At 44.1% G+C, this 20353-nt stretch overlaps 1 protein-coding gene across 1 annotated transcript in view; it reads left to right on the plus strand.

Annotated features, from left to right (window-relative positions):
- The window catches only part of GPR158 (G protein-coupled receptor 158), a 196848-nt gene that overhangs the window by 146301 nt on the left and 30194 nt on the right, over positions 1-20353 (plus strand). The window contains exon 8 of the mRNA XM_069959723.1: positions 15401-15510. Coding sequence (XP_069815824.1) covers positions 15401-15510 — 110 coding nt within the window. The remainder of the gene's footprint in view (positions 1-15400; positions 15511-20353) is intronic.

A 20353-nucleotide genomic window follows, 5' to 3' on the forward strand; every position in this document is an offset into this window, starting at 1 on the left:
ATATATGATGATAGATAGAGAGATAGATAGATAGATAAATGATAGATAGATAGATAGATAGATAGATAGATAGATAGATAGATAGATAGATAGATAGGAGAGAGACATAAAGGGGGACATTTAAGAAAGTTTCTGCTGGGGCGTGCACCAGGGAGAAGATGCAGGCTCGCCTCTTTTCCCTGGTGTACGTCTGCCGTATCCCCCGCTCGCCCGATTACAGGGCGGCTGCGTAGCCTCTTTCTTCGCCTCAATTCTTATTATTTACGCCTGCACACAGACGTAAATCATTATACAAATCTACACTTGCTGGAAGCAGCTGCAGATTTGTTGTGCCGGACGCAGGGTCAGGCGCATGGCAGGTCGGATTTACCAAGAGGCATGCATCTCTTAGTAAATCCGGCAAGGGAAAAGAGGACGGGGCCTAATTTAAGACTAGCATATGAGCCGGTCTTGATAAATCCGTCCAATGTGCTAAAATTGGAAAACTTTAGACATCTTTGACCACACGATTTGTGTATGGACTCTTTTCAAGCCCCTCTTGACAAGGGGTGTGGTCTTTTGAAAGAGGGGTGTGGCCTGTGACAGTTATGCCAACACTGCATAAAAAAAATTGGCGCAGGATATTGGTACCAGTAAGCCAACTAATTGTAGACAAAAAAGTCAGATTGCTTGGTCTATATAATTCATATATTTCCCGGACTTCAGCTTGTAGCCTTATAAGACGTAATTCCAGTCTTGACGTTTTTGTACCAGGCCGTTATCATCTCTGTTGTACGATTCCACCTCTCTATCAACCAGTTCTTCTTACTCGTACATCTATCCGGAAATCTTCCGCTCGTTCTTTTATTTACTAAATAATGAATGTTCTAAATTTCAGCTCGAGAATTCAGAATTTTTGTAAGCCGTTGAGAAAACCCATCACATTCTTCATCAGTTTTCTATCCCACTTGATCCCTTCTTGATGCTTCTTCTTAGCTAAAAACAACCCAGTAAATAAAACCTTTTCTCCATTCGTTGCGTGCTCCTCCAATTTGGCTTTTTCATTGACGGCCGTTTAAATATTCCTCCGTGCGCGGTCTTTACAGTCGACGTTCTGTGATCCAGATTCCACGTAGCATTTCTGTTCTATATAAAGTAAATTGTATATACGTGTGTGTGGTGCGGGGAGCTTCTCTGTGGGTTAAAGACTCCTTCAAGCGAGAAAGCTGTGTGACCTACATACCCTTTTCCTTTGCAGCTATGTTAGCATAGTGATATTTGCTTTCTGAAATATCTTTCTCTTATGCCCTTAGAGCATTGATGAAAAATGTGCCCATTAAAACATGAAAAGACAAACACTGCATATTCCCAAGACGATGACCCTTCTGCTTTGGGTTCTGTAATACCGTAACGTTTTAAACGATGATTTTTAAAAAATTTTGTTTGTTAGCTTGTTTTACAATTATTTAACCTTACGCAATGTCGGCACTTTATATCCCCCCATAATAATAACATAATAATAACATCGTCAAAAAGCGACCAAATCGTTTAAATCACGTTTTTTTTGTTACGTTTGGTTAAGAATTGTTATTGGGTTTTTTTCTTAAATAAAAAAATATATTTTTCAATTATATAAAAAATCCTGAGATATTATAGTTTTCACACTGTCCACAGAGCCGGAGGATTATTCCTGCTCATAACAAGAGGATTACAATAAAAAGTAACAGCTTTACTATAAAGCTGGAAACAGATAATATAGGATCCATCAATGACAATAGCAGAAGGACAAAAATTCCCCTCCCCCTCCTTCCTTTTCCTACATAGTGCATGTTTACAAGACTCTCCTGTAGGATCCCTACAACCTGAGATAATAGTTCGAAGATACAGACGTTCACTGTAAATGACTCTGAACAAGTAACAGAGCATGCCCACAAGGCTTTCTTATAGGATTTTTACAGGATTAACCAGTGAAAATAGACACAACCCTTTTATCTATGCACAGGTCATAGAGCGTGCCCAGAAGACTCTCCCATAAAAGTCATCTCTAGACTGCTATGTTTTTTTTATCAATGTAGCTGCAGTAAAGCAAGTCCCTGAACTGCTGTTAACAGAGCAGAACAGCTTTCCCAATAATTATGGAAAGAAAGTAAGATTAAAAGAATATAATTAAAAAATAAAAACAAAAAAAGAATGTGTTAAAAAAAACCCATAGGCGATACAATCTCTTTAACAATAGAGGGCCCCTCTAGCATACATCATGGAAAAGACGCAGATTTTAGCATATTCTATGGTGTGCACCAGGAAGACTGGTAGTGGGGTGGAAAGGTGGGGATGAGGCGTGGTCGCACCGAATTTATGATGTTTTACGTTTGGCAGAAATCGGGTAAATGGAGGAGGGGCATTATTTAAGGCATTAGATATCAGATTCCAATGGGAGTAGTAATCTTGAAAGGAGTAGTATTACTGAATGATGGCTCAGGACTAGAGATGAGCGAACCGGGTTCGGGTTCGAGTCGATCCGAACCCGAATGTTCGGCATTTGATTAGCGGGGGCTGCTGAACTTGGATAAAGCTCTAAGGTTGTCTGGAAAACATGGATACAGCCAATGACTATATCCATGATTTCCACATAGCCTTAGGGCTTTATCCAACTTCAGCAGCCACCGCTAATCAAATGCCGAACGTTCGGGTTCGGATGGACTCCAGCATGCTCAAGGTTCGCTCATCTCTACTCAGGACAGAACTAACTAGGAACAAGGAAACAAGTAAATATCTGACTACAACCGGACCAGAAACTTTAATAAGCAGAAATCTGCAATACAACAGAGGGACGTCCAATAGTAAATGCTACACATAAAACACAGCGCATAGTAACAGAATACATAAATGACTGCAGACACTTTCTATACCGGAAAATAAACTGTATACAAGACTGTACAGAAAAAATACAGACACAAGCCATATAACCTGCCCCGGGTATAGACCTCAGGCCGAACACAACAAAATCCCGTCATGGATCCATCACTAAAACCGCTGCCAGCAACCGAATAAACACTAAAAGAAAAAAAAAAGCTCAAATTCACCAATTCTCCTTCCTAACAATGGATAGATACTGTAGAAGGCTTGCAGACAGTGTAATGATATTATATAACATTTTGAGCTTTAGAAGACCTGACGTGCGATACAGAGACAAAAGTATCTCGAAATTTATGAATTCAGATCTCATAAAAAGGTAAGCAGAGAAGTCCTTCACCGCGGTGACATGAAGTACATGGCGCAGATCTGTCAGGATGACAAGAGTCAGAATCCAAAGCCGTAGCGGGAGGTCCATCATGCAGGCTGCCGCCGCTAACTTTGACCCTGAATATTCTTCATACTGACAGATAATGGGATGAGACTGTCAGATCACCATATTCTTCAGACAGATGCCGAGAGTTAAGGGTTCTACTGAATATTCAAGTCTGCATACAATGAAACAGATCACTGGACAAAGCAGGAAAAAGTTATAAAAAGCAGCAAAGTTTTATATATATACATATATATATATATATATATATATATATATATATATATGTATATATACGGTTACATTTCACTTGCTTCCTGTCTGATGATGACCCACAGGCCTCTGGTTCTTCTCTGTCTCAGATGTTTTTCTCTATCTCTCATACTTTTATAGTATCGAGACTTTTGGTCGCCCAATCACAGTAAAATCACAGATCTAAGTTTTTCCATGTTGGGAATCAAAAATTTCAACTACCGTTTCTCTTAAAATAAGAAAGGGTATAATATCATTTTATTTTTCTATGAAAAAGGGACTAGGGGTTATTTTCAGGTTTAGTCTTATTTTCAGGAAAACACAGCATGCCCCTACATTGTAGCCCCAATATGTAAAGTAGTTAGCCGTCATACTGTATACATCCCCCTCTGCAGGGTATCCCCATACTGTATACCCCCCCCCCCACCTCTGTAGTTCTTCCCCCCTACTGTATACATCACCTCTGCGGGTAGTCCTCATATTATATACCTACCTCCCCCCCCCCTGCAGTTGTTCCCCTAAACTTTATAGCTCCCCCCCTCTGTAGATGTTCCCCTATACTGTATACATACACACCTCTGCAGGTAGCCCCCATACTGTATAAATACCCTCTCTGCAGGTAATCTCCATACTGTATACATATCCCCTCTGCAGGTCGCCTCCATACTGTATACATACCCCCTCTGCAGGTCGCCTCCATACTGTATACATACCCCCTCTGCAGGTCGCCTCCATACTGTATACATACCCCCTCTGCAGGTCGCCTCCAAACTGTATACATACCCTCTCTGCAGGTAACCTCCATACTGTATACATACCCCCTCTGCAGGTCGCCTCCATACTGTATACATACCCCCTCTGCAGGTCGCCTCCATACTGTATACATACCCTCTCTGCAGGTAATCTCCATACTGTATACATACCCCCTCTGCAGGTCGCCTCCATACTGTATACATACCCCCTCTGCAGGTCGCCTCCATACTGTATACATACCCCCTCTGCAGGTCGCCTCCATACTGTATACATACCCCCTCTGCAGGTCGCCTCCAAACTGTATACATACCCCCTCTGCAGGTAGTCTCCATACTGTATACATACCCCCTCTGCAGGTCGCCTCCATACTGTATACATACCCCCTCTGCAGGTCGCCTCCATACTGTATACATACCCCCTCTGCAGGTCGCCTCCAAACTGTATACATACCCCCTCTGCAGGTCGCCTCCATACTGTATACATACCCCCTCTGCAGGTAGCTCCCATACTGTATACATACCCCCTCTGCAGGTAGCCTCCATACTGTATACATACCCCCCTCTGCAGGTAGTCTCCATCCTGTATACATACCCTCTCTGCAGGTCGCCTCCATACTGTATACATACCCCCTCTGCAGGTAGCCTCCATACTGTATACATATCCCCTCTGCAGGTCGCCTCCATACTGTATACATACCCCCTCTGCAGGTAGCCTCCATACTGTATACATACTCTCTGCAGGTCGCCTCCATACTGTATACATACTCTCTGCAGGTCGCCTCCACACTGTATACATACCCCCTCTGCAGGTCGCCTCCATACTGTATACATACCCCCTCTGCAGGTCGCCTCCATACTGTATACATACCCCCCTCTGCAGGTAATCTCCATACTGTATACATATCCCCTCTGCAGGTCGCCTCCATACTGTATACATACCCTCTCTGCAGGTAACCTCCATACTGTATACATACCCCCTCTGCAGGTCGCCTCCATACTGTATACATACCCCCTCTGCAGGTCGCCTCCATACTGTATACATACCCCCTCTGCAGGTCGCCTCCATACTGTATACATACCCTCTCTGCAGGTAGCCTCCATACTGTATACATACCCCCTCTGCAGGTAGTCTCCATACTGTATACATACCCTCTCTGCAGGTCGCCTCCATACTGTATACATACCCCCTCTGCAGGTCGCCTCCATACTGTATACATACCCCCCTCTGCAGGTAGCCTCCATACTGTATACATACCCCCTCTGCAGGTCGCCTCCATACTGTATACATACCCCCTCTGCAGGTCGCCTCCATACTGTATACATACCCCCTCTGCAGGTAGTCTCCATACTGTATACATACCCCCTCTGCAGGTAGTCTCCATACTGTATACATACCCCCTCTGCAGGTCGCCTCCATACTGTATACATACCCCCTCTGCAGGTAGTCTCCATACTGTATACATACCCCCTCTGCAGGTCGCCTCCATACTGTATACATACCCCCTCTGCAGGTAGTCTCCATACTGTATACATACCCCCTCTGCAGGTACTCTCCATGCCGTGGCCCGCAGTGCAGGGGGTGAACCAGCCGGTGAGCTCTGGTATTTTGGGGCTACTTGTCATGGTGGCCAGAAGTGGTAACACCCACCCCCGGACACTGCAACCGGACCTTTGGTAGAACTAGTGCGAGGTGCAGGGTGTGACGGCAGAGATGACAGAGTCCCATTTAAACAATAACTTTACTTGAAAATATCTTAAGTGCAATACAAAAAGGATATTACAGTGTTTTGGTACTCAAAGCGGCACTATCAGTAAGTTCAGCCGTATGAACCTACTGATATACCGCAGTAGATCATTACCTGAGAAGTGCAGGGCTGCTACTAAATCTTCCCCTCTCCCCCGCATCCCTTGGATAGCTCCTAATTGCTCCTATGCTAATGAGGGGTTTAGGAGCATTTGGGGCGTCACCCTAAGTGCCGAGCACCAGCTTGGCACGCCCAGTCTGCCTCCCCCCATGCTGCCCCCTCCATTGCTGCTCGTTATGCACACATGAATATGCATAGTGGGCAGCTCAGAGCAACCCCTCAGCCCGTCCGGAGCAACCCCCTCCTGCACTGCCTAGTCCACCCCCCTCCCGTGCCGCTATGCGAAGCAACCCCCTCCCGTGCTGCCTAGTCCTCCCCCCTCCAGTGCCGCTGGGTGAAGCTAACTAGTAGAAGCTTTCCTATGTAGTCAAGCGTAGTCAGTAGAGAGCGGCTTACTTGCATCTGTGTTCTACTGCAGATCAGCTTTTTTCTCTCTCCTGAAGGCGGTGACTGTCCTGATATGGAAATCTAGGCATAGGCAAAGGGTTTACTCATGTAACTTCGGTTACCCCAGGGTCAAGTTCAGCAATACATGGCTGCTGTACTCTCTTACACTGGAAAACAGGTCTTTACTCTTCTCTATCTAAACCACAACTTGACTGGCCTAGTGCGATGCCCTGGCCCCTGGGGGCCACTTCCGCAGTGCTGATGTTATGAGCGGGCAATGACCGGGGCCAGGGCCGCCATCAGGAATTTCGGGGCCCCATACAACCAAAGTGTCTGGGCCCCCCACATTAATAAAAAAAAATTTGTGTGTTCGACCCACGCCTTGCTGGGAGGTATAATTTGGTTCCGATCAATTCTAGAGAACTGGCTCATATACCCCATTTTCCCCAGTGGCTTAAAATGTAACCTCTGTTATACAATTATAAAATTGTAGAAACTAAATGTGAACAAGGTGCAATTTAAATGTCACCATACAGACACTTACTTGTATAGCTGTCTCTTGTGCTCTGTATGCAGTGCATTATATTCACCCCTGCAACGTACAATTTATAGCGTGTCTACAAGCCCAGCGGGGCTCATTATGATGGAGACTAAAACTTATCCAAGAGTGGGGTAGGGGATCCCCTGTATTCAGAATGCTGTTGAGTGCTAGGCAATGCCCCGTTTGGGATTATTGAATTTCGAGGGGCTGGGGGGCTGTTTGATTTGTTTATGTTCACCAATATCCCCCCTCCCCCCGGTATGCTCACTAACATAGAATATGTTGATAAGGCTAATATAATGAGGCTGTTCCATGTAAGTGAGCATATACAAATCACCCCCCTCCCCCCCAGGCAGACTAGTTTAGCTCACCCAAGCCACCCAACCCAATGCTTTCTAGGAGATCCTGTTTGTGCAGCAGAGGTGTCTTTATCCTGCTCTGCATAGACCCTCGAAATTCAATAATCCCAGACGGGGCATTGCCTAGCACTCAACAGCATTCTGAATACAGGGGAACCCCTACCCCACTCTTGTATAAGTTTTAGTCTCCATCATAATGAGCCCCGCTGGGCTTGTAGACACGCTATAAATTGTACGTTGCAAGGGTGAATATAATGCACTGCATACAGAGCACAAGAGACAGCTATACAAGTAAGTGTCTATTTGAATTGCACCTTGTTCACATTTAGGTTCTACAATTTTATAACTGTATAACAGAGGTTACATTTTAAGCCACTGGGGAAAATGGGGTATATGAGCCAGTTCTCTAGAATTGATCTCACACACAGACACCAGCACACATGTATACAGACACCAGCACACATGTATACACACATACAGACACCAGCACACATGTATACAGACACCAGCACACATGTATCCAGACATACAGACACCAGCACACATGTATACAGACACCAGCACACATGTATACACACATACAGACACCAGCACACATGTATACAGACACCAGCACACATGTATACAGACACCAGCACACATGTATACACACATACAGACACCAGCACACATGTATACAGACACCAGCACACATGTATACAGACACCAGCACACATGTATACACATATACAGACACCAGCACACATGTATACAGACACCAGCACACATGTATACACATATACAGACACCAGCACACATGTATACACACATACAGACACCAGCACACATGTATACACACATACAGACACCAGCACACATGTATACAGACACCAGTACACATGTATATATAAACACACAGACACCAGCACACATGTATATATAAACACACAGACACCAGCACACATGTTTATATAAACACACAGACACACACTTACTCTGACCAGGGAAGCTCCAGGTCCCAGGTGCTGCAGTCCCTCTCCTCACACAGCGGCTCCCCGCCCCTCCTTCTCCGACATCCCAGCACAAGTGAAAGCAGGAAGAGGAGATAGTGAGGGGCGGGGGAGGGGGCCCTGTGTCTCTACTGCTTCCTGCCTGTGCGGTACAGCTGTCAGGAGCCTGTATGCAGGGAGGCTGGATGGCCGGGCCCCCCTGGATCCTTGTTTGAGCTCGGGCCCCTGACAGCTGTACCCAGGGGCGTAGCTAAAGGCTGATGGGCCCTAGTGCAAAATGTTAGCTTGGGCCCCCCATCTCACCTGATCAGGCAAAGTCATATCTAACGTTATATCCAATTACTCTAATGTGCCACCATGTTCTAATGCACTGTCACTGCCTCCACCTCATGTACTGCACTACTGCCCCCTATAATTAATGGATTGTATGTGTCATTGTCTAATCATTGTATTCCAATCTTTGACTCTCCAGCTGAAAAACTACAACTCTCATCATAAACTGCCAGTTGGAAACGATGGGGGTTGTAGTGCTGCAACCTGAAGAGCCACATACTGCAAAACTACAACCCCCATAATAAATTGTCAGCAGGGCACAATGAAGTTTGAACTTCTGCAACCTGGAGAAATCACCTGATATCACCTACAGTCCTATGTAACACCACATAACACAGTGGTATCTCTGAGTACAGATAATGTAGTAGATTTCACCTGCAGTCCTATGTAACAGCACAGATAACACAGTGATATCTCTGAGTATAGATCATGTAGTAGATGTCACCTGCAGTCCTATGTAACAGCACATATAACACAGTGATATCCCTCTGAGTACAGATAATGTAGTAGTCACCTGCAGTCCTATGTAACACCACAGATAACACAGTGATATCTCTGAGTACAGATAATGTAGTAGCTGTCACCTGCAGTCCTATGTAACACCACAGATAACACAGCGATATCTCTGAGTACAGATAATGTAGTAGTCACCTGCAGTCCTATGTAACACCACAGATAACACAGTGATATCTCTGAGTACAGATAATGTAGATGTCACCTGCAGTCCTATGTAACACCACAGATAACACAGTGATATCTCTGAGTACAGATAATGTAGTAGCTGTCACCTGCAGTCCTATGTAACACCACAGATAACACAGCGATATCTCTGAGTACAGATAATGTAGTAGTCACCTGCAGTCCTATGTAACACCACAGATAACACAGCGATATCTCTGAGTACAGATAATGTAGTAGGTGTCACCTGCAGTCCTATGTAACACCACAGATAACACAGTGATATCTCTGAGTACAGATAATGTAGTAGCTGTCACCTCGGGGCACCCCTACTAAATGATGTTCTACAAAATAAGAAAAGTGTCATACAGTGACTCACAGGTGACGTCTTCTTTGATCTGAGGCGTCACTTTCCCTTTTCCTCTCCATCCGGCCCAGACCTCCAGGATGATTCCTTCAAGATACTTTTCATCTTTTCAGAACCTGTGAGACAAACAATTTAGGCTCCGCACATTTCTAGCAACTTCCTTTCCTTTCTCCCCCCTGTCGGCTCCCATAGTAACTGCGCTGTTTGGTGTAATGTGCAGTAAAGCGAGTAGGAATGTGGGATGCCCCCTGTATGTAGGATCCCCTGCTGTGCTCCCTGTATGTAGGATTCCCTGCTGTACCCCCATGAACTAATAATGCCCCCAGAGGTGGCCCCCATGAACTAAAAATGCCCCGAGAGGTACCCCCATACACTAAGAATGCCCCCAGAGATGCCCCCATGAGTTAATAATGCCCCCAGAGGTGCCCCTATGAACTAATAATGCCCCCAGAGGTGCCCCCATGAGCTAATAATGCCCCCAGAGGTGCCCCCATATACTAATAATGCCCCCAGAGGTGCCCCCATGAACTAATAATGCCCCCAGAGGTGCCCCCATATACTAATAATGTCCCCGGAGGTGCCCCCATGAACTAATAATGCCCCCAGAGATGCCCCCATGAACTAATAATGCCCCCAGAGGTGCCCCCATGAACTAATAATGCCCCCAGAGGTGCCCCATATACTAATAATGCCCCCAGAGGTGCCCCCATGAGCTAATAATGCCCCCAGAGGTGCCCCCATATACTAATAATGCCCCCAGAGGTGCCCCCATATACTAATAATGCCCCCAGAGGTGCCCCCATACACTAATAATGCCCCCAGAGGTGCCCCCATATACTAATAATGCCCCCAGAGGTGCCCCCATGAACTAATAATGCCCCCAGAGGTGCCCCCATGAACTAATAATGCCCCCAGAGGTGCCCCCATGAACTAATAATGCCCCCAGAGGTGCCCCCATGAGCTAATAATGCCCCCAGAGGTGCCCCCATACACTAATAATGCCCCCAGAGGTGCCCCCCATGAGCTAATAATGCCCCCAGAGGTGCCCCCATATACTTGTAATTCCCCCAGAGGTGCCCCCATAAACTAATAATGCCCCCAGAGGTGCCCCCATATACTAATAATTCCCCCAGAGGTGCCCCCATATACTAATAATTCCCCCAGAGGTGCCCCCATACACTAATAATGCCCCCAGAGGTGCCCCCATATACTAATAATACCCCCAGAGGTGCCCCCATGAGCTAATAATGCCCCCAGAGGTGCCCCCATATACTAATAATGCCCCCAGAGGTTCCCCCATATACTAATAATGCCCCCAGAGGTGCCTCATACACTAATAATGCCCCCAGAGGTGCCCCCATATACTAATAATGCCCCCAGAGGTGCCCCATACACTAATAATGCCCCCAGAGGTGCCCCCATACACTAATAATGCCCCCAGAGGTGCCCCCCATAGGCTGCTGGTATGAAGTGCCGGCAGCCTATGGGAGAGAATACAGGAGGAGGACGCTGACAGGTCCTGCTCCTGTATTCTGATCGCTTTAATGTTTCGCCCGCTCACTGTGCGGGCGGAACATCGAAGCGATCAGTGCATCCCGAGAATCTGCGCGGCTGCAGCTTCTCGGGATGCTCAAAAACAAGTGGCAAGGGGGGCCACGCGGGCCCCCCTAGCGTAGCGGACGGGGGGGCGGCGGCCGGCGCCCCCCCCCCCCATGTCTCTTAGGTTCCGGGCCCCATACGGCAGTACCACCTGTACTGCCCTATCGGCGGCCCTGACCGGGGCAGCTGCAGGAGTTATACTTGTCACGGCATAGGCCTCAGGGCGGCACAGCTGTAGGGCCGGTCTGTGGAGTCTGCGGGTGATGATGGGCATGCGATTCTTCGCTGCACCTAGTCAGGGCACCAGTTAGTGGACACCAATGCCAGGGTTCAGTAACAGCGGTTTTATTAAAGTTGAAGTAACTTGTAGTAACGAGTTCCTCCGGTTGCAACCGGGTATATAGCAGGCTTAGACAGTTAGTGCAGGAGTGATGCTGCATAGGCTGCGGAGATACGTGCCGGATGTTGGGAGTAGTAGTATGAGAAGAAACTAGCGTTGCTGGGTGGACGAACTTGGGAGTAATACTTTCTGTGGGTACTTGTAGAGATGAGAGAGATATCCGCACGACACCCAGATGAGAGAGAAGATGACTCCGGACACTTGTATAGGCAGGCAGCCGGTTACTGGAACGCAGCAGCAGAATCAGTCACTGTTCTTATGGTGAAAAGGCTGCAGAGACGCTTCTGTCCCCTTCTGAGGGAGAGGACAGAGCAACACAACCTCCTTGCTTGAAAGCAGGGGCTGAACTGACTTGTCAGCAGGAAGTCACATGGTTGCTCCTGGCCAGAGCTAGTCGGCCATTGGAGGAACCATGGTTACAGGGCACTGGCACATGATCCACAGCCTTGCATACCACTGTACAAGGTAATAATAATACACAGGAGTATATATATATATATACCAAGATATACATGAGAATACACATAACCAGGGAATATCAGGGGGAAAACTAGCAGCAGTTGCAGTGTGCACAGTTACCAGAACCAGCATGGACTAAATGATAGAAATGAGCACGATAGGAGTAGTAGTCCTTGCATTCTGGGACACTGCACTAGAGCTAGGCTAGAACTAGGAAGTGGTGTATTCTTTCCAGTCTGGAGAGCAGGAGAGGTTTTCTATGGGGATTTGCTGCTGCTCTGGACAATTTCTGACATGGAAAGAGGTGGAAGCAGAGAGCACTATGTCAGAGAATACACTACTTCCTGCAGGACATACAGCAGCTGATAAGTACTGGAAGACTGGAGATTTTTTAATAGAAGTAAATTACAAATTTCTGGCACTTTCTGGCACCAGTTGATTTGAAAGATGATATTTAGTTTTTTTTCCGGACTACCCTTTTAACAGCTGTGAAACAGCTTTAACCCCTCTAAGCTGTGAATCAAGCCCTGGTGGGAGGTCTGTTATACAGTAGCTCCTGTGTAACCTGTTGTAGCCAATCCTCCCATTTCCCTCCTCACCTCTTCTTTCTCCATAGACTTGTATTGTCAGCTTGTCTCACCCTGAGCTGCAGGTCTCATATGTTATTGCATCTGTACAACAGGGCTGCATCACTCCTATCCATTTGCTATACTGATCAATAGGGGTCCGAACCCCACGACCCAATGATATAAAGTCCCAGATCAGCACAATTTTGGACTTTATGTTCCAGGATGGACGTGCAGAATAAGCATTACAGAAACTTGTCTAGTTAATATCCAGAGGAGGCGAGATGTGATATAAATATCTGAAGGAAAACGACAAGAAAGCAGATATGTCCAAACCCATTTATTCTTTAATTTCCAGAACATTAATGCAGCCTGTCAGCGGCCTCCACCGTGCCCGAGCCTGACGTGCCGCATTAACTATCCGGGTGCTTAAAACCTAAAAAATCTCCTTTTAGCTGCTATTTTAGTCGGTCTGGTCTGTAATGAGATCACCTATGCCTGGAGACTGCTTACTAGGCGTGTATCTAGTGGCTACACCAGTCCTCATTGCTACAAGTGAATAGAAAGGTCAGTCCCCAACAAACCATTACCATGGGACCCGGGCAGCTTCTTTATTTCCTTCTTCAATTATCTGTCAGTCTTATCCTTGCTCAGAAAACCTATTTGTTTGACCTCTTATTTAATCTGTCCTGTGAGATAACGCTCTACCTTTCCGTCCGTGCACCGCCGAGAATTACTATGTTTAGTTTCCGTATGAAGGAGACCATCGCTGAAGGAAAATAGTAGGATACGAAGTCTAAAAGATAGACTCAGGGCCGGCATCAGCACAGGGCTTACCTGGGCAAGTTCCGGGGCCCCAGGGCCTCCAGGGGCCCTCTCTGATGTTCAACCCACTCACTATAGTGCAGGGTGAGTGCTGAACATCAGAAGGCAGAGAAAGATTAGGACCTGTGAGCGTCCTGCAGAAAGAGGGATGAAGGACCTGATCACATGACCCACAGGTCCTCAATACTACAGTGTTATTGTATATATTGGCTATATATCATGCTTGGCCCTATAGCTGTGTGGGTAAGCAATACTTGCTGGTAGATCTGTCTGATTTTGACTATTTAGCCAATCAAGTATTGACATGTTCTTTCCTGAAAATTTTTGGAATTTTTTTGTTAGTAATGCAAAGCCTTAGTAGGCCATACTAGTGAGCACTCACCATATAGCTAGGCTCTATTAGGCTATATAGGCCTAGTTCCAGAGAAGGACCGTGCTTATTATGACAACCACCCTGCCTAGGTGTAGGGTTATAGAGAACCAATCACTTACCTGGTTGGGTGTGACCTGACCTAAAGGTGGTCGATTCCCTTTCTATAGCTGTTATTGGCTGAATGTTTGTTCAGACAATAGCCGTCTTTCCTGAGCTCCCCATTTGATCGAATTCATACAGTAGGTCCTCTATGGAGCGAGAAATGGTAAGCCATAGCCAGAAAGCTCTGGGGGCAGTTTATTACCCCCAGAACAATAAGATTGAGCAGATGTTGAATCCTACATCCCCCACATCATCTGTCAGAAACGGGGGGTAGTGAATTGTATATATTGGTAGAGTTATTTTATTACCTTTCATGCTTTCCTTTTGCTTCTGATATTAACAGTTGATTCTGTTGCCTCCTTTAGTCTAACATCATGTTCACTCTACATCCTGTAATAGACTTCCTGCTGTATACTCTAGCTGGGAATTCAGCTAACACTTTCTTCCTCTATATGGGAGGCTTTAATGCGTATAGTGGGCAGAGTAATAGTCAAGAACATGTCATGGAAGGGAGATAGGGTGGATGGGATTGGGAGAACCACCATTGTATTTACATTTTCAGAATTTGTGATGTCAATTTAAGAATTACCATCTAAGTTTGCCTATTTGTTAAACTTCTACTATATCTTTGCTATCCTGTATCCACCACTAAGTACATAACAAGAGTCTGCAATGAATTAAACAGTGTATTAAATAAAGATATATATATATATATATATATATATATATATATATAATTTTTATATATTTTTTTCTACCTTTTAATGATTTTTCCTGTATTTGTTTATGTATGTATTGGAATAATATTTTGAATATTGAGCATTTTCTGGTTAATAGATAGAAAACCATCAGTGAGAAACAACCATATTACTGTTATACCTTTATGCCTATGGCCAAACATTTTAGCGAGTATGTCGGCACTTGATCAAGATGAGAAATTATGTTGTTTTTTATATATACTGTATAATAAGAAAAATAGACCTAATTCATACAGAGAAATAAAGTGAGTGCATTTAGTGGTCCATAGAGAGAGATTGGACTATTAGCTCCTTGTGATGCGGTGATACATGGCCGACCTCGCTCTCCTAAATGTATTCTCACCTCATTAGCCTGTAAATCGCCCTTGGTATACGCATTTAGCTGAGAAGCTATTTGAAAGTCATTTAGTTTATGTTTGTTTAGATGGAATATATTTCGGATATTCTTCACCTACTGGCAATGTAATGTATGCCGCTTGTGCTGAGGACACACTGGATTAAAAACTTGTCGCCTTTCTGTTTTTCAACAGGTTATTATTCTGTATTTTGACCCGAGCACCTTCCGCTGCATTCTACTTCGATGGGTTCGCCTTTTGGGATATGCAATTGTCTACGGAACCGTGACATTAAAGCTGTACAGGTATCATCCTTTTTTCTCTTCTCTAATATATTTATATAATACAGCGGTCCCTCAACTTACAATGGCCTCAGGTTACAATAGTTTCAACATACAATGGTCCTTTCTGGACCATTGTAACTTGGGACCAGGCTCAACATACAATGTTACAGACAGTCAGGATCTGCGGCATCAAATATAGATGATTCTCTAATAAAAGTGCCAATATTACTGGTAAAATCCCGCTGCATGCAGTGATTGGCTGTCTGGTAGCGCCTCCCTACAATACAGTCAAAAAAACAGAAGGTGCAACAGCAACCCACAGGTGCAAGGGCTTACTGTATATACTCCTCCCAGCGTACACACGGCAAACACCTGCTTTGTAGATATTAAAAAGTGAGGATCTTAGCAAACTATTTGATCAGAGTATACCATGTCACCAACGTTAAGGCGTCCTCGAGACATGGTCCCTACTCTAGCTTTTTAACAGTAGCAATGGCCTCTCCTGGGCTGAATAAGCCTACAACTGGCCAGATAGGAGCCAAATGATCTCTTTTATAGCACCCTTGGGACATGGGTGGAGTGCAGGCCAACAGGAGGTAGCCCCACCCCCCACATTCAACAGAAAAAGAAAAAAAAAATACAGTGTGATACTACATGTCCTGTACTGCTCTTCACCTGGGCCAGGGTAAGTTGCTCTTTTTGGCGCCGGGTGAGGGCGGCTTCATTTTATTTTTCTGGCTGAGACCCTGTGTCACCTGTACAGGACCCTGAAAATGTTCCTGTCGTCTATATATTCACAGCTTGAATCTTTCTAACTGTTGTATGTAAGGACTTATTGTTATTTGCTTATTTTTATTTGTCTTATTTTTTTTTCTTTCTAATTTTTGGGTGATATTAGCAGGCTTCAGAACCAATTACCAGTTCTTCATATCGTCATAGTCTCAACATACAATGGTTTCAACTTGCGCTTACCATTTCCTAAATTAAAAAAAAAAATTGCACAAAAAGTCACCTATAGGTGGCGCTGTAGCAGTAATAATATATATAAAATATAATATTTGCATAAATTGAGGCTTTCACAGATGCTAGGGGGATAAGCCACTATTTTAGCAGGGCCTCCTCACTCACCTAAACTTCTCCCATGAGACTACAAGTTATGGGGTTTCTTGAAGGACGAGGTCTACAGAACCTGTAACAGAGTCAGATATCAGTAGCAAGTGTAATAGAAAAAAGCTGAAAGCACTCACCGCTCTGATGCAAGGTGTCTTTATTTCATGATGGATTAAAACATGGACATAAGTCCTGCAGGACGGCAGATGCTAACTCCTACACAAACAACTTTCTCATGACGGCCATTTCGCGCGCATGCGCGCTTCGTCAGATGAACGCCCTTCCCGCAGGTCTCGGGACAAATACCCGGGGTGACGTATGCGGGTGGGCGTATCACAAAAAAGGGTAATTCAACCTTTATACATAAAAACATTTAAAATCATTGTAAGCTTATATTCTATGTCTGTGACTATAGGTTGTAGAATAGTATAAGTCTATATAAACATTCCCAGCTCTATCCTCTCATTAAGACCGCTGTTCCCTTGCGCTCCTGTTGCCAATATTAGACGTGCTTCAATTTTTAATAATTCAGTATTACTATCTCGTCCTGCCTTATTGTGAACTCTTTTGAGCCCTATAAATTTAAGACAGGTAGTATCGGCATTGTGTTGTTGGTTAACGTGTTCAATAATTCTCATTGTGCTTTTTTTGTTTTTTATTGCATAAACGTGTTCGTAGAATCTGCGGTGTAATGGTCGTAGGGTCTTCCCTATATAGAAGAGCCCGCAAGTGCATGTAATGGCGTACACAACGCCTTTTGTTCTGCAACAAATGAACTCATTGATGTCGCATTGTATGCCTCCTAAAGTGATTGTTTTTGCAGTAAGTGCCTGGTCGCACCACGAGCAACTACCGCATCTGAACATGCCCCTGGGTGCCGTTGAATTTAACCAGGTATGTTCTTGTGTAGTTTTATTGTTTTTAAATTTACTATGGACTAGAATGTCTTTTAAATTTTTGCATCTTTTGTATGTAACAACAGGTTTTTCTGAAAAATGTTCTGATAGTATTGGATCATTTTGAATCAAATACCAATTTTTGTTAATTATTTCTTTAATAGTGTTTGCCATAGGGCTATATTTGAAAGTGAAAGTGAAGTTTGATCTATGTACACTGGAACCACATCTTTTCTTTTCTTTTTTTCTATATAGTAGGGATTGTCTATCCACTGCAAAAGCCCTCTCCTCTGATGCACGCAAATCGCCTTCCGGGTAGCCCCGCTGCAACAGACGACAGGTAAGTTCTCTTGCTTTTTCTTTGTACATAACATCTGAACTGTTTATGCGTCTTAGCCGTAAATATTGCCCATAGGGTACTGCTGTTTTTACGTGTGGGGGATGGTAACTGGTATGATGCAATAGAGAATTACATGCTGTGGGTTTACGATAGCTATTAACTGTCAGACTGTTGTTGATTACTTTTACAGTAGTGTCTAAGAATTCCATTTCTGTTGGACTGATTTTACTAGTGAATGTCATACTGTACTCATTCTGGTTAATATATTTTACAAAGTCATCAAAAGCCTTGGGGGTATCATTCCATATTATAAATATGTCGTCCACATAACGATAATATGCGCTTATCGCTAGAGTGAACGGATTATCTGTACTGAAAATTTTTGTCCTTTCAAACTCCCCTAAAAAAAGATTGGCTAGGGTACATGCCACTGGTGTGCCCATCGCGGTACCATTTTGTTGCTGGTACCACGTGTCATCAAAAATAAAAGCATTATTTTCCAGAATGAGCTTCAGAGAATCACAAATAAAATTCACAAAGTTGTCACTTTTTCCTAATTTTTTCAGCATGTCACCTATCACTTTTACTCCCAAAGCTTGCGGTATGTTGGTATATAGGCTTTCTACGTCTATGGACGCCAGAAAAGCCCCTGGTGGTAAAACACATATGTCTATTGTTTTCAAAAATTCGTTTGTATCCTTAATCAGTGCTGGCACTTCGTCCAAGAGGGGCCTCAGAAGCCAATCAATATACTGGGAAATAGGTTCAGTAATAGATCCAATCCCGGAGACTATGGGTCTTCCGGGTGGACGTAGAAGCGATTTGTGAATTTTTGGGACGAAGTACCAGCACGGATATTTGGGAATTTTTGGCAGAAGTTTTTCTGACTTTGTAAAATATATTAACCAGAATGAGTACAGTATGACATTCACTAGTAAAATCAGTCCAACAGAAATGGAATTCTTAGACACTACTGTAAAAGTAATCAACAACAGTCTGACAGTTAATAGCTATCGTAAACCCACAGCATGTAATTCTCTATTGCATCATACCAGTTACCATCCCCCACACGTAAAAACAGCAGTACCCTATGGGCAATATTTACGGCTAAGACGCATAAACAGTTCAGATGTTATGTACAAAGAAAAAGCAAGAGAACTTACCTGTCGTCTGTTGCAGCGGGGCTACCCGGAAGGCGATTTGCGTGCATCAGAGGAGAGGGCTTTTGCAGTGGATAGACAATCCCTACTATATAGAAAAAAAGAAAAGAAAAGATGTGGTTCCAGTGTACATAGATCAAACTTCACTTTCACTTTCAAATATAGCCCTATGGCAAACACTATTAAAGAAATAATTAACAAAAATTGGTATTTGATTCAAAATGATCCAATACTATCAGAACATTTTTCAGAAAAACCTGTTGTTACATACAAAAGATGCAAAAATTTAAAAGACATTCTAGTCCATAGTAAATTTAAAAACAATAAAACTACACAAGAACATACCTGGTTAAATTCAACGGCACCCAGGGGCATGTTCAGATGCGGTAGTTGCTCGTGGTGCGACCAGGCACTTACTGCAAAAACAATCACTTTAGGAGGCATACAATGCGACATCAATGAGTTCATTTGTTGCAGAACAAAAGGCGTTGTGTACGCCATTACATGCACTTGCGGGCTCTTCTATATAGGGAAGACCCTACGACCATTACACCGCAGATTCTACGAACACGTTTATGCAATAAAAAACAAAAAAAGCACAATGAGAATTATTGAACACGTTAACCAACAACACAATGCCGATACTACCTGTCTTAAATTTATAGGGCTCAAAAGAGTTCACAATAAGGCAGGACGAGATAGTAATACTGAATTATTAAAAATTGAAGCACGTCTAATATTGGCAACAGGAGCGCAAGGGAACAGCGGTCTTAATGAGAGGATAGAGCTGGGAATGTTTATATAGACTTATACTATTCTACAACCTATAGTCACAGACATAGAATATAAGCTTACAATGATTTTAAATGTTTTTATGTATAAAGGTTGAATTACCCTTTTTTGTGATACGCCCACCCGCATACGTCACCCCGGGTATTTGTCCCGAGACCTGCGGGAAGGGCGTTCATCTGACGAAGCGCGCATGCGCGCGAAATGGCCGTCATGAGAAAGTTGTTTGTGTAGGAGTTAGCATCTGCCGTCCTGCAGGACTTATGTCCATGTTTTAATCCATCATGAAATAAAGACACCTTGCATCAGAGCGGTGAGTGCTTTCAGCTTTTTTCTATTACACTTGCTACTGCTATATCTGATTTTTGAAATGCACCCCGACGCGAGGAGTTATTACAAGTCCTAGATCTATGATCCAAGGTCCAGATCTTGCCTGGAGTAGTGCCGGTGACTTTTCTAACATTCGCTGTCAGAGTCAGATATCACTGACAGTCATCGTAATATTACAAGTTTACAATGACTCCTTGAACTTAGTTTCTGAAAACATGGTTTTTCGAATGGAGAGCGTT

This window comes from Dendropsophus ebraccatus, chromosome 2 (genome assembly GCF_027789765.1).
Source record: "Dendropsophus ebraccatus isolate aDenEbr1 chromosome 2, aDenEbr1.pat, whole genome shotgun sequence".
Taxonomy (NCBI): domain Eukaryota; kingdom Metazoa; phylum Chordata; class Amphibia; order Anura; family Hylidae; genus Dendropsophus; species Dendropsophus ebraccatus.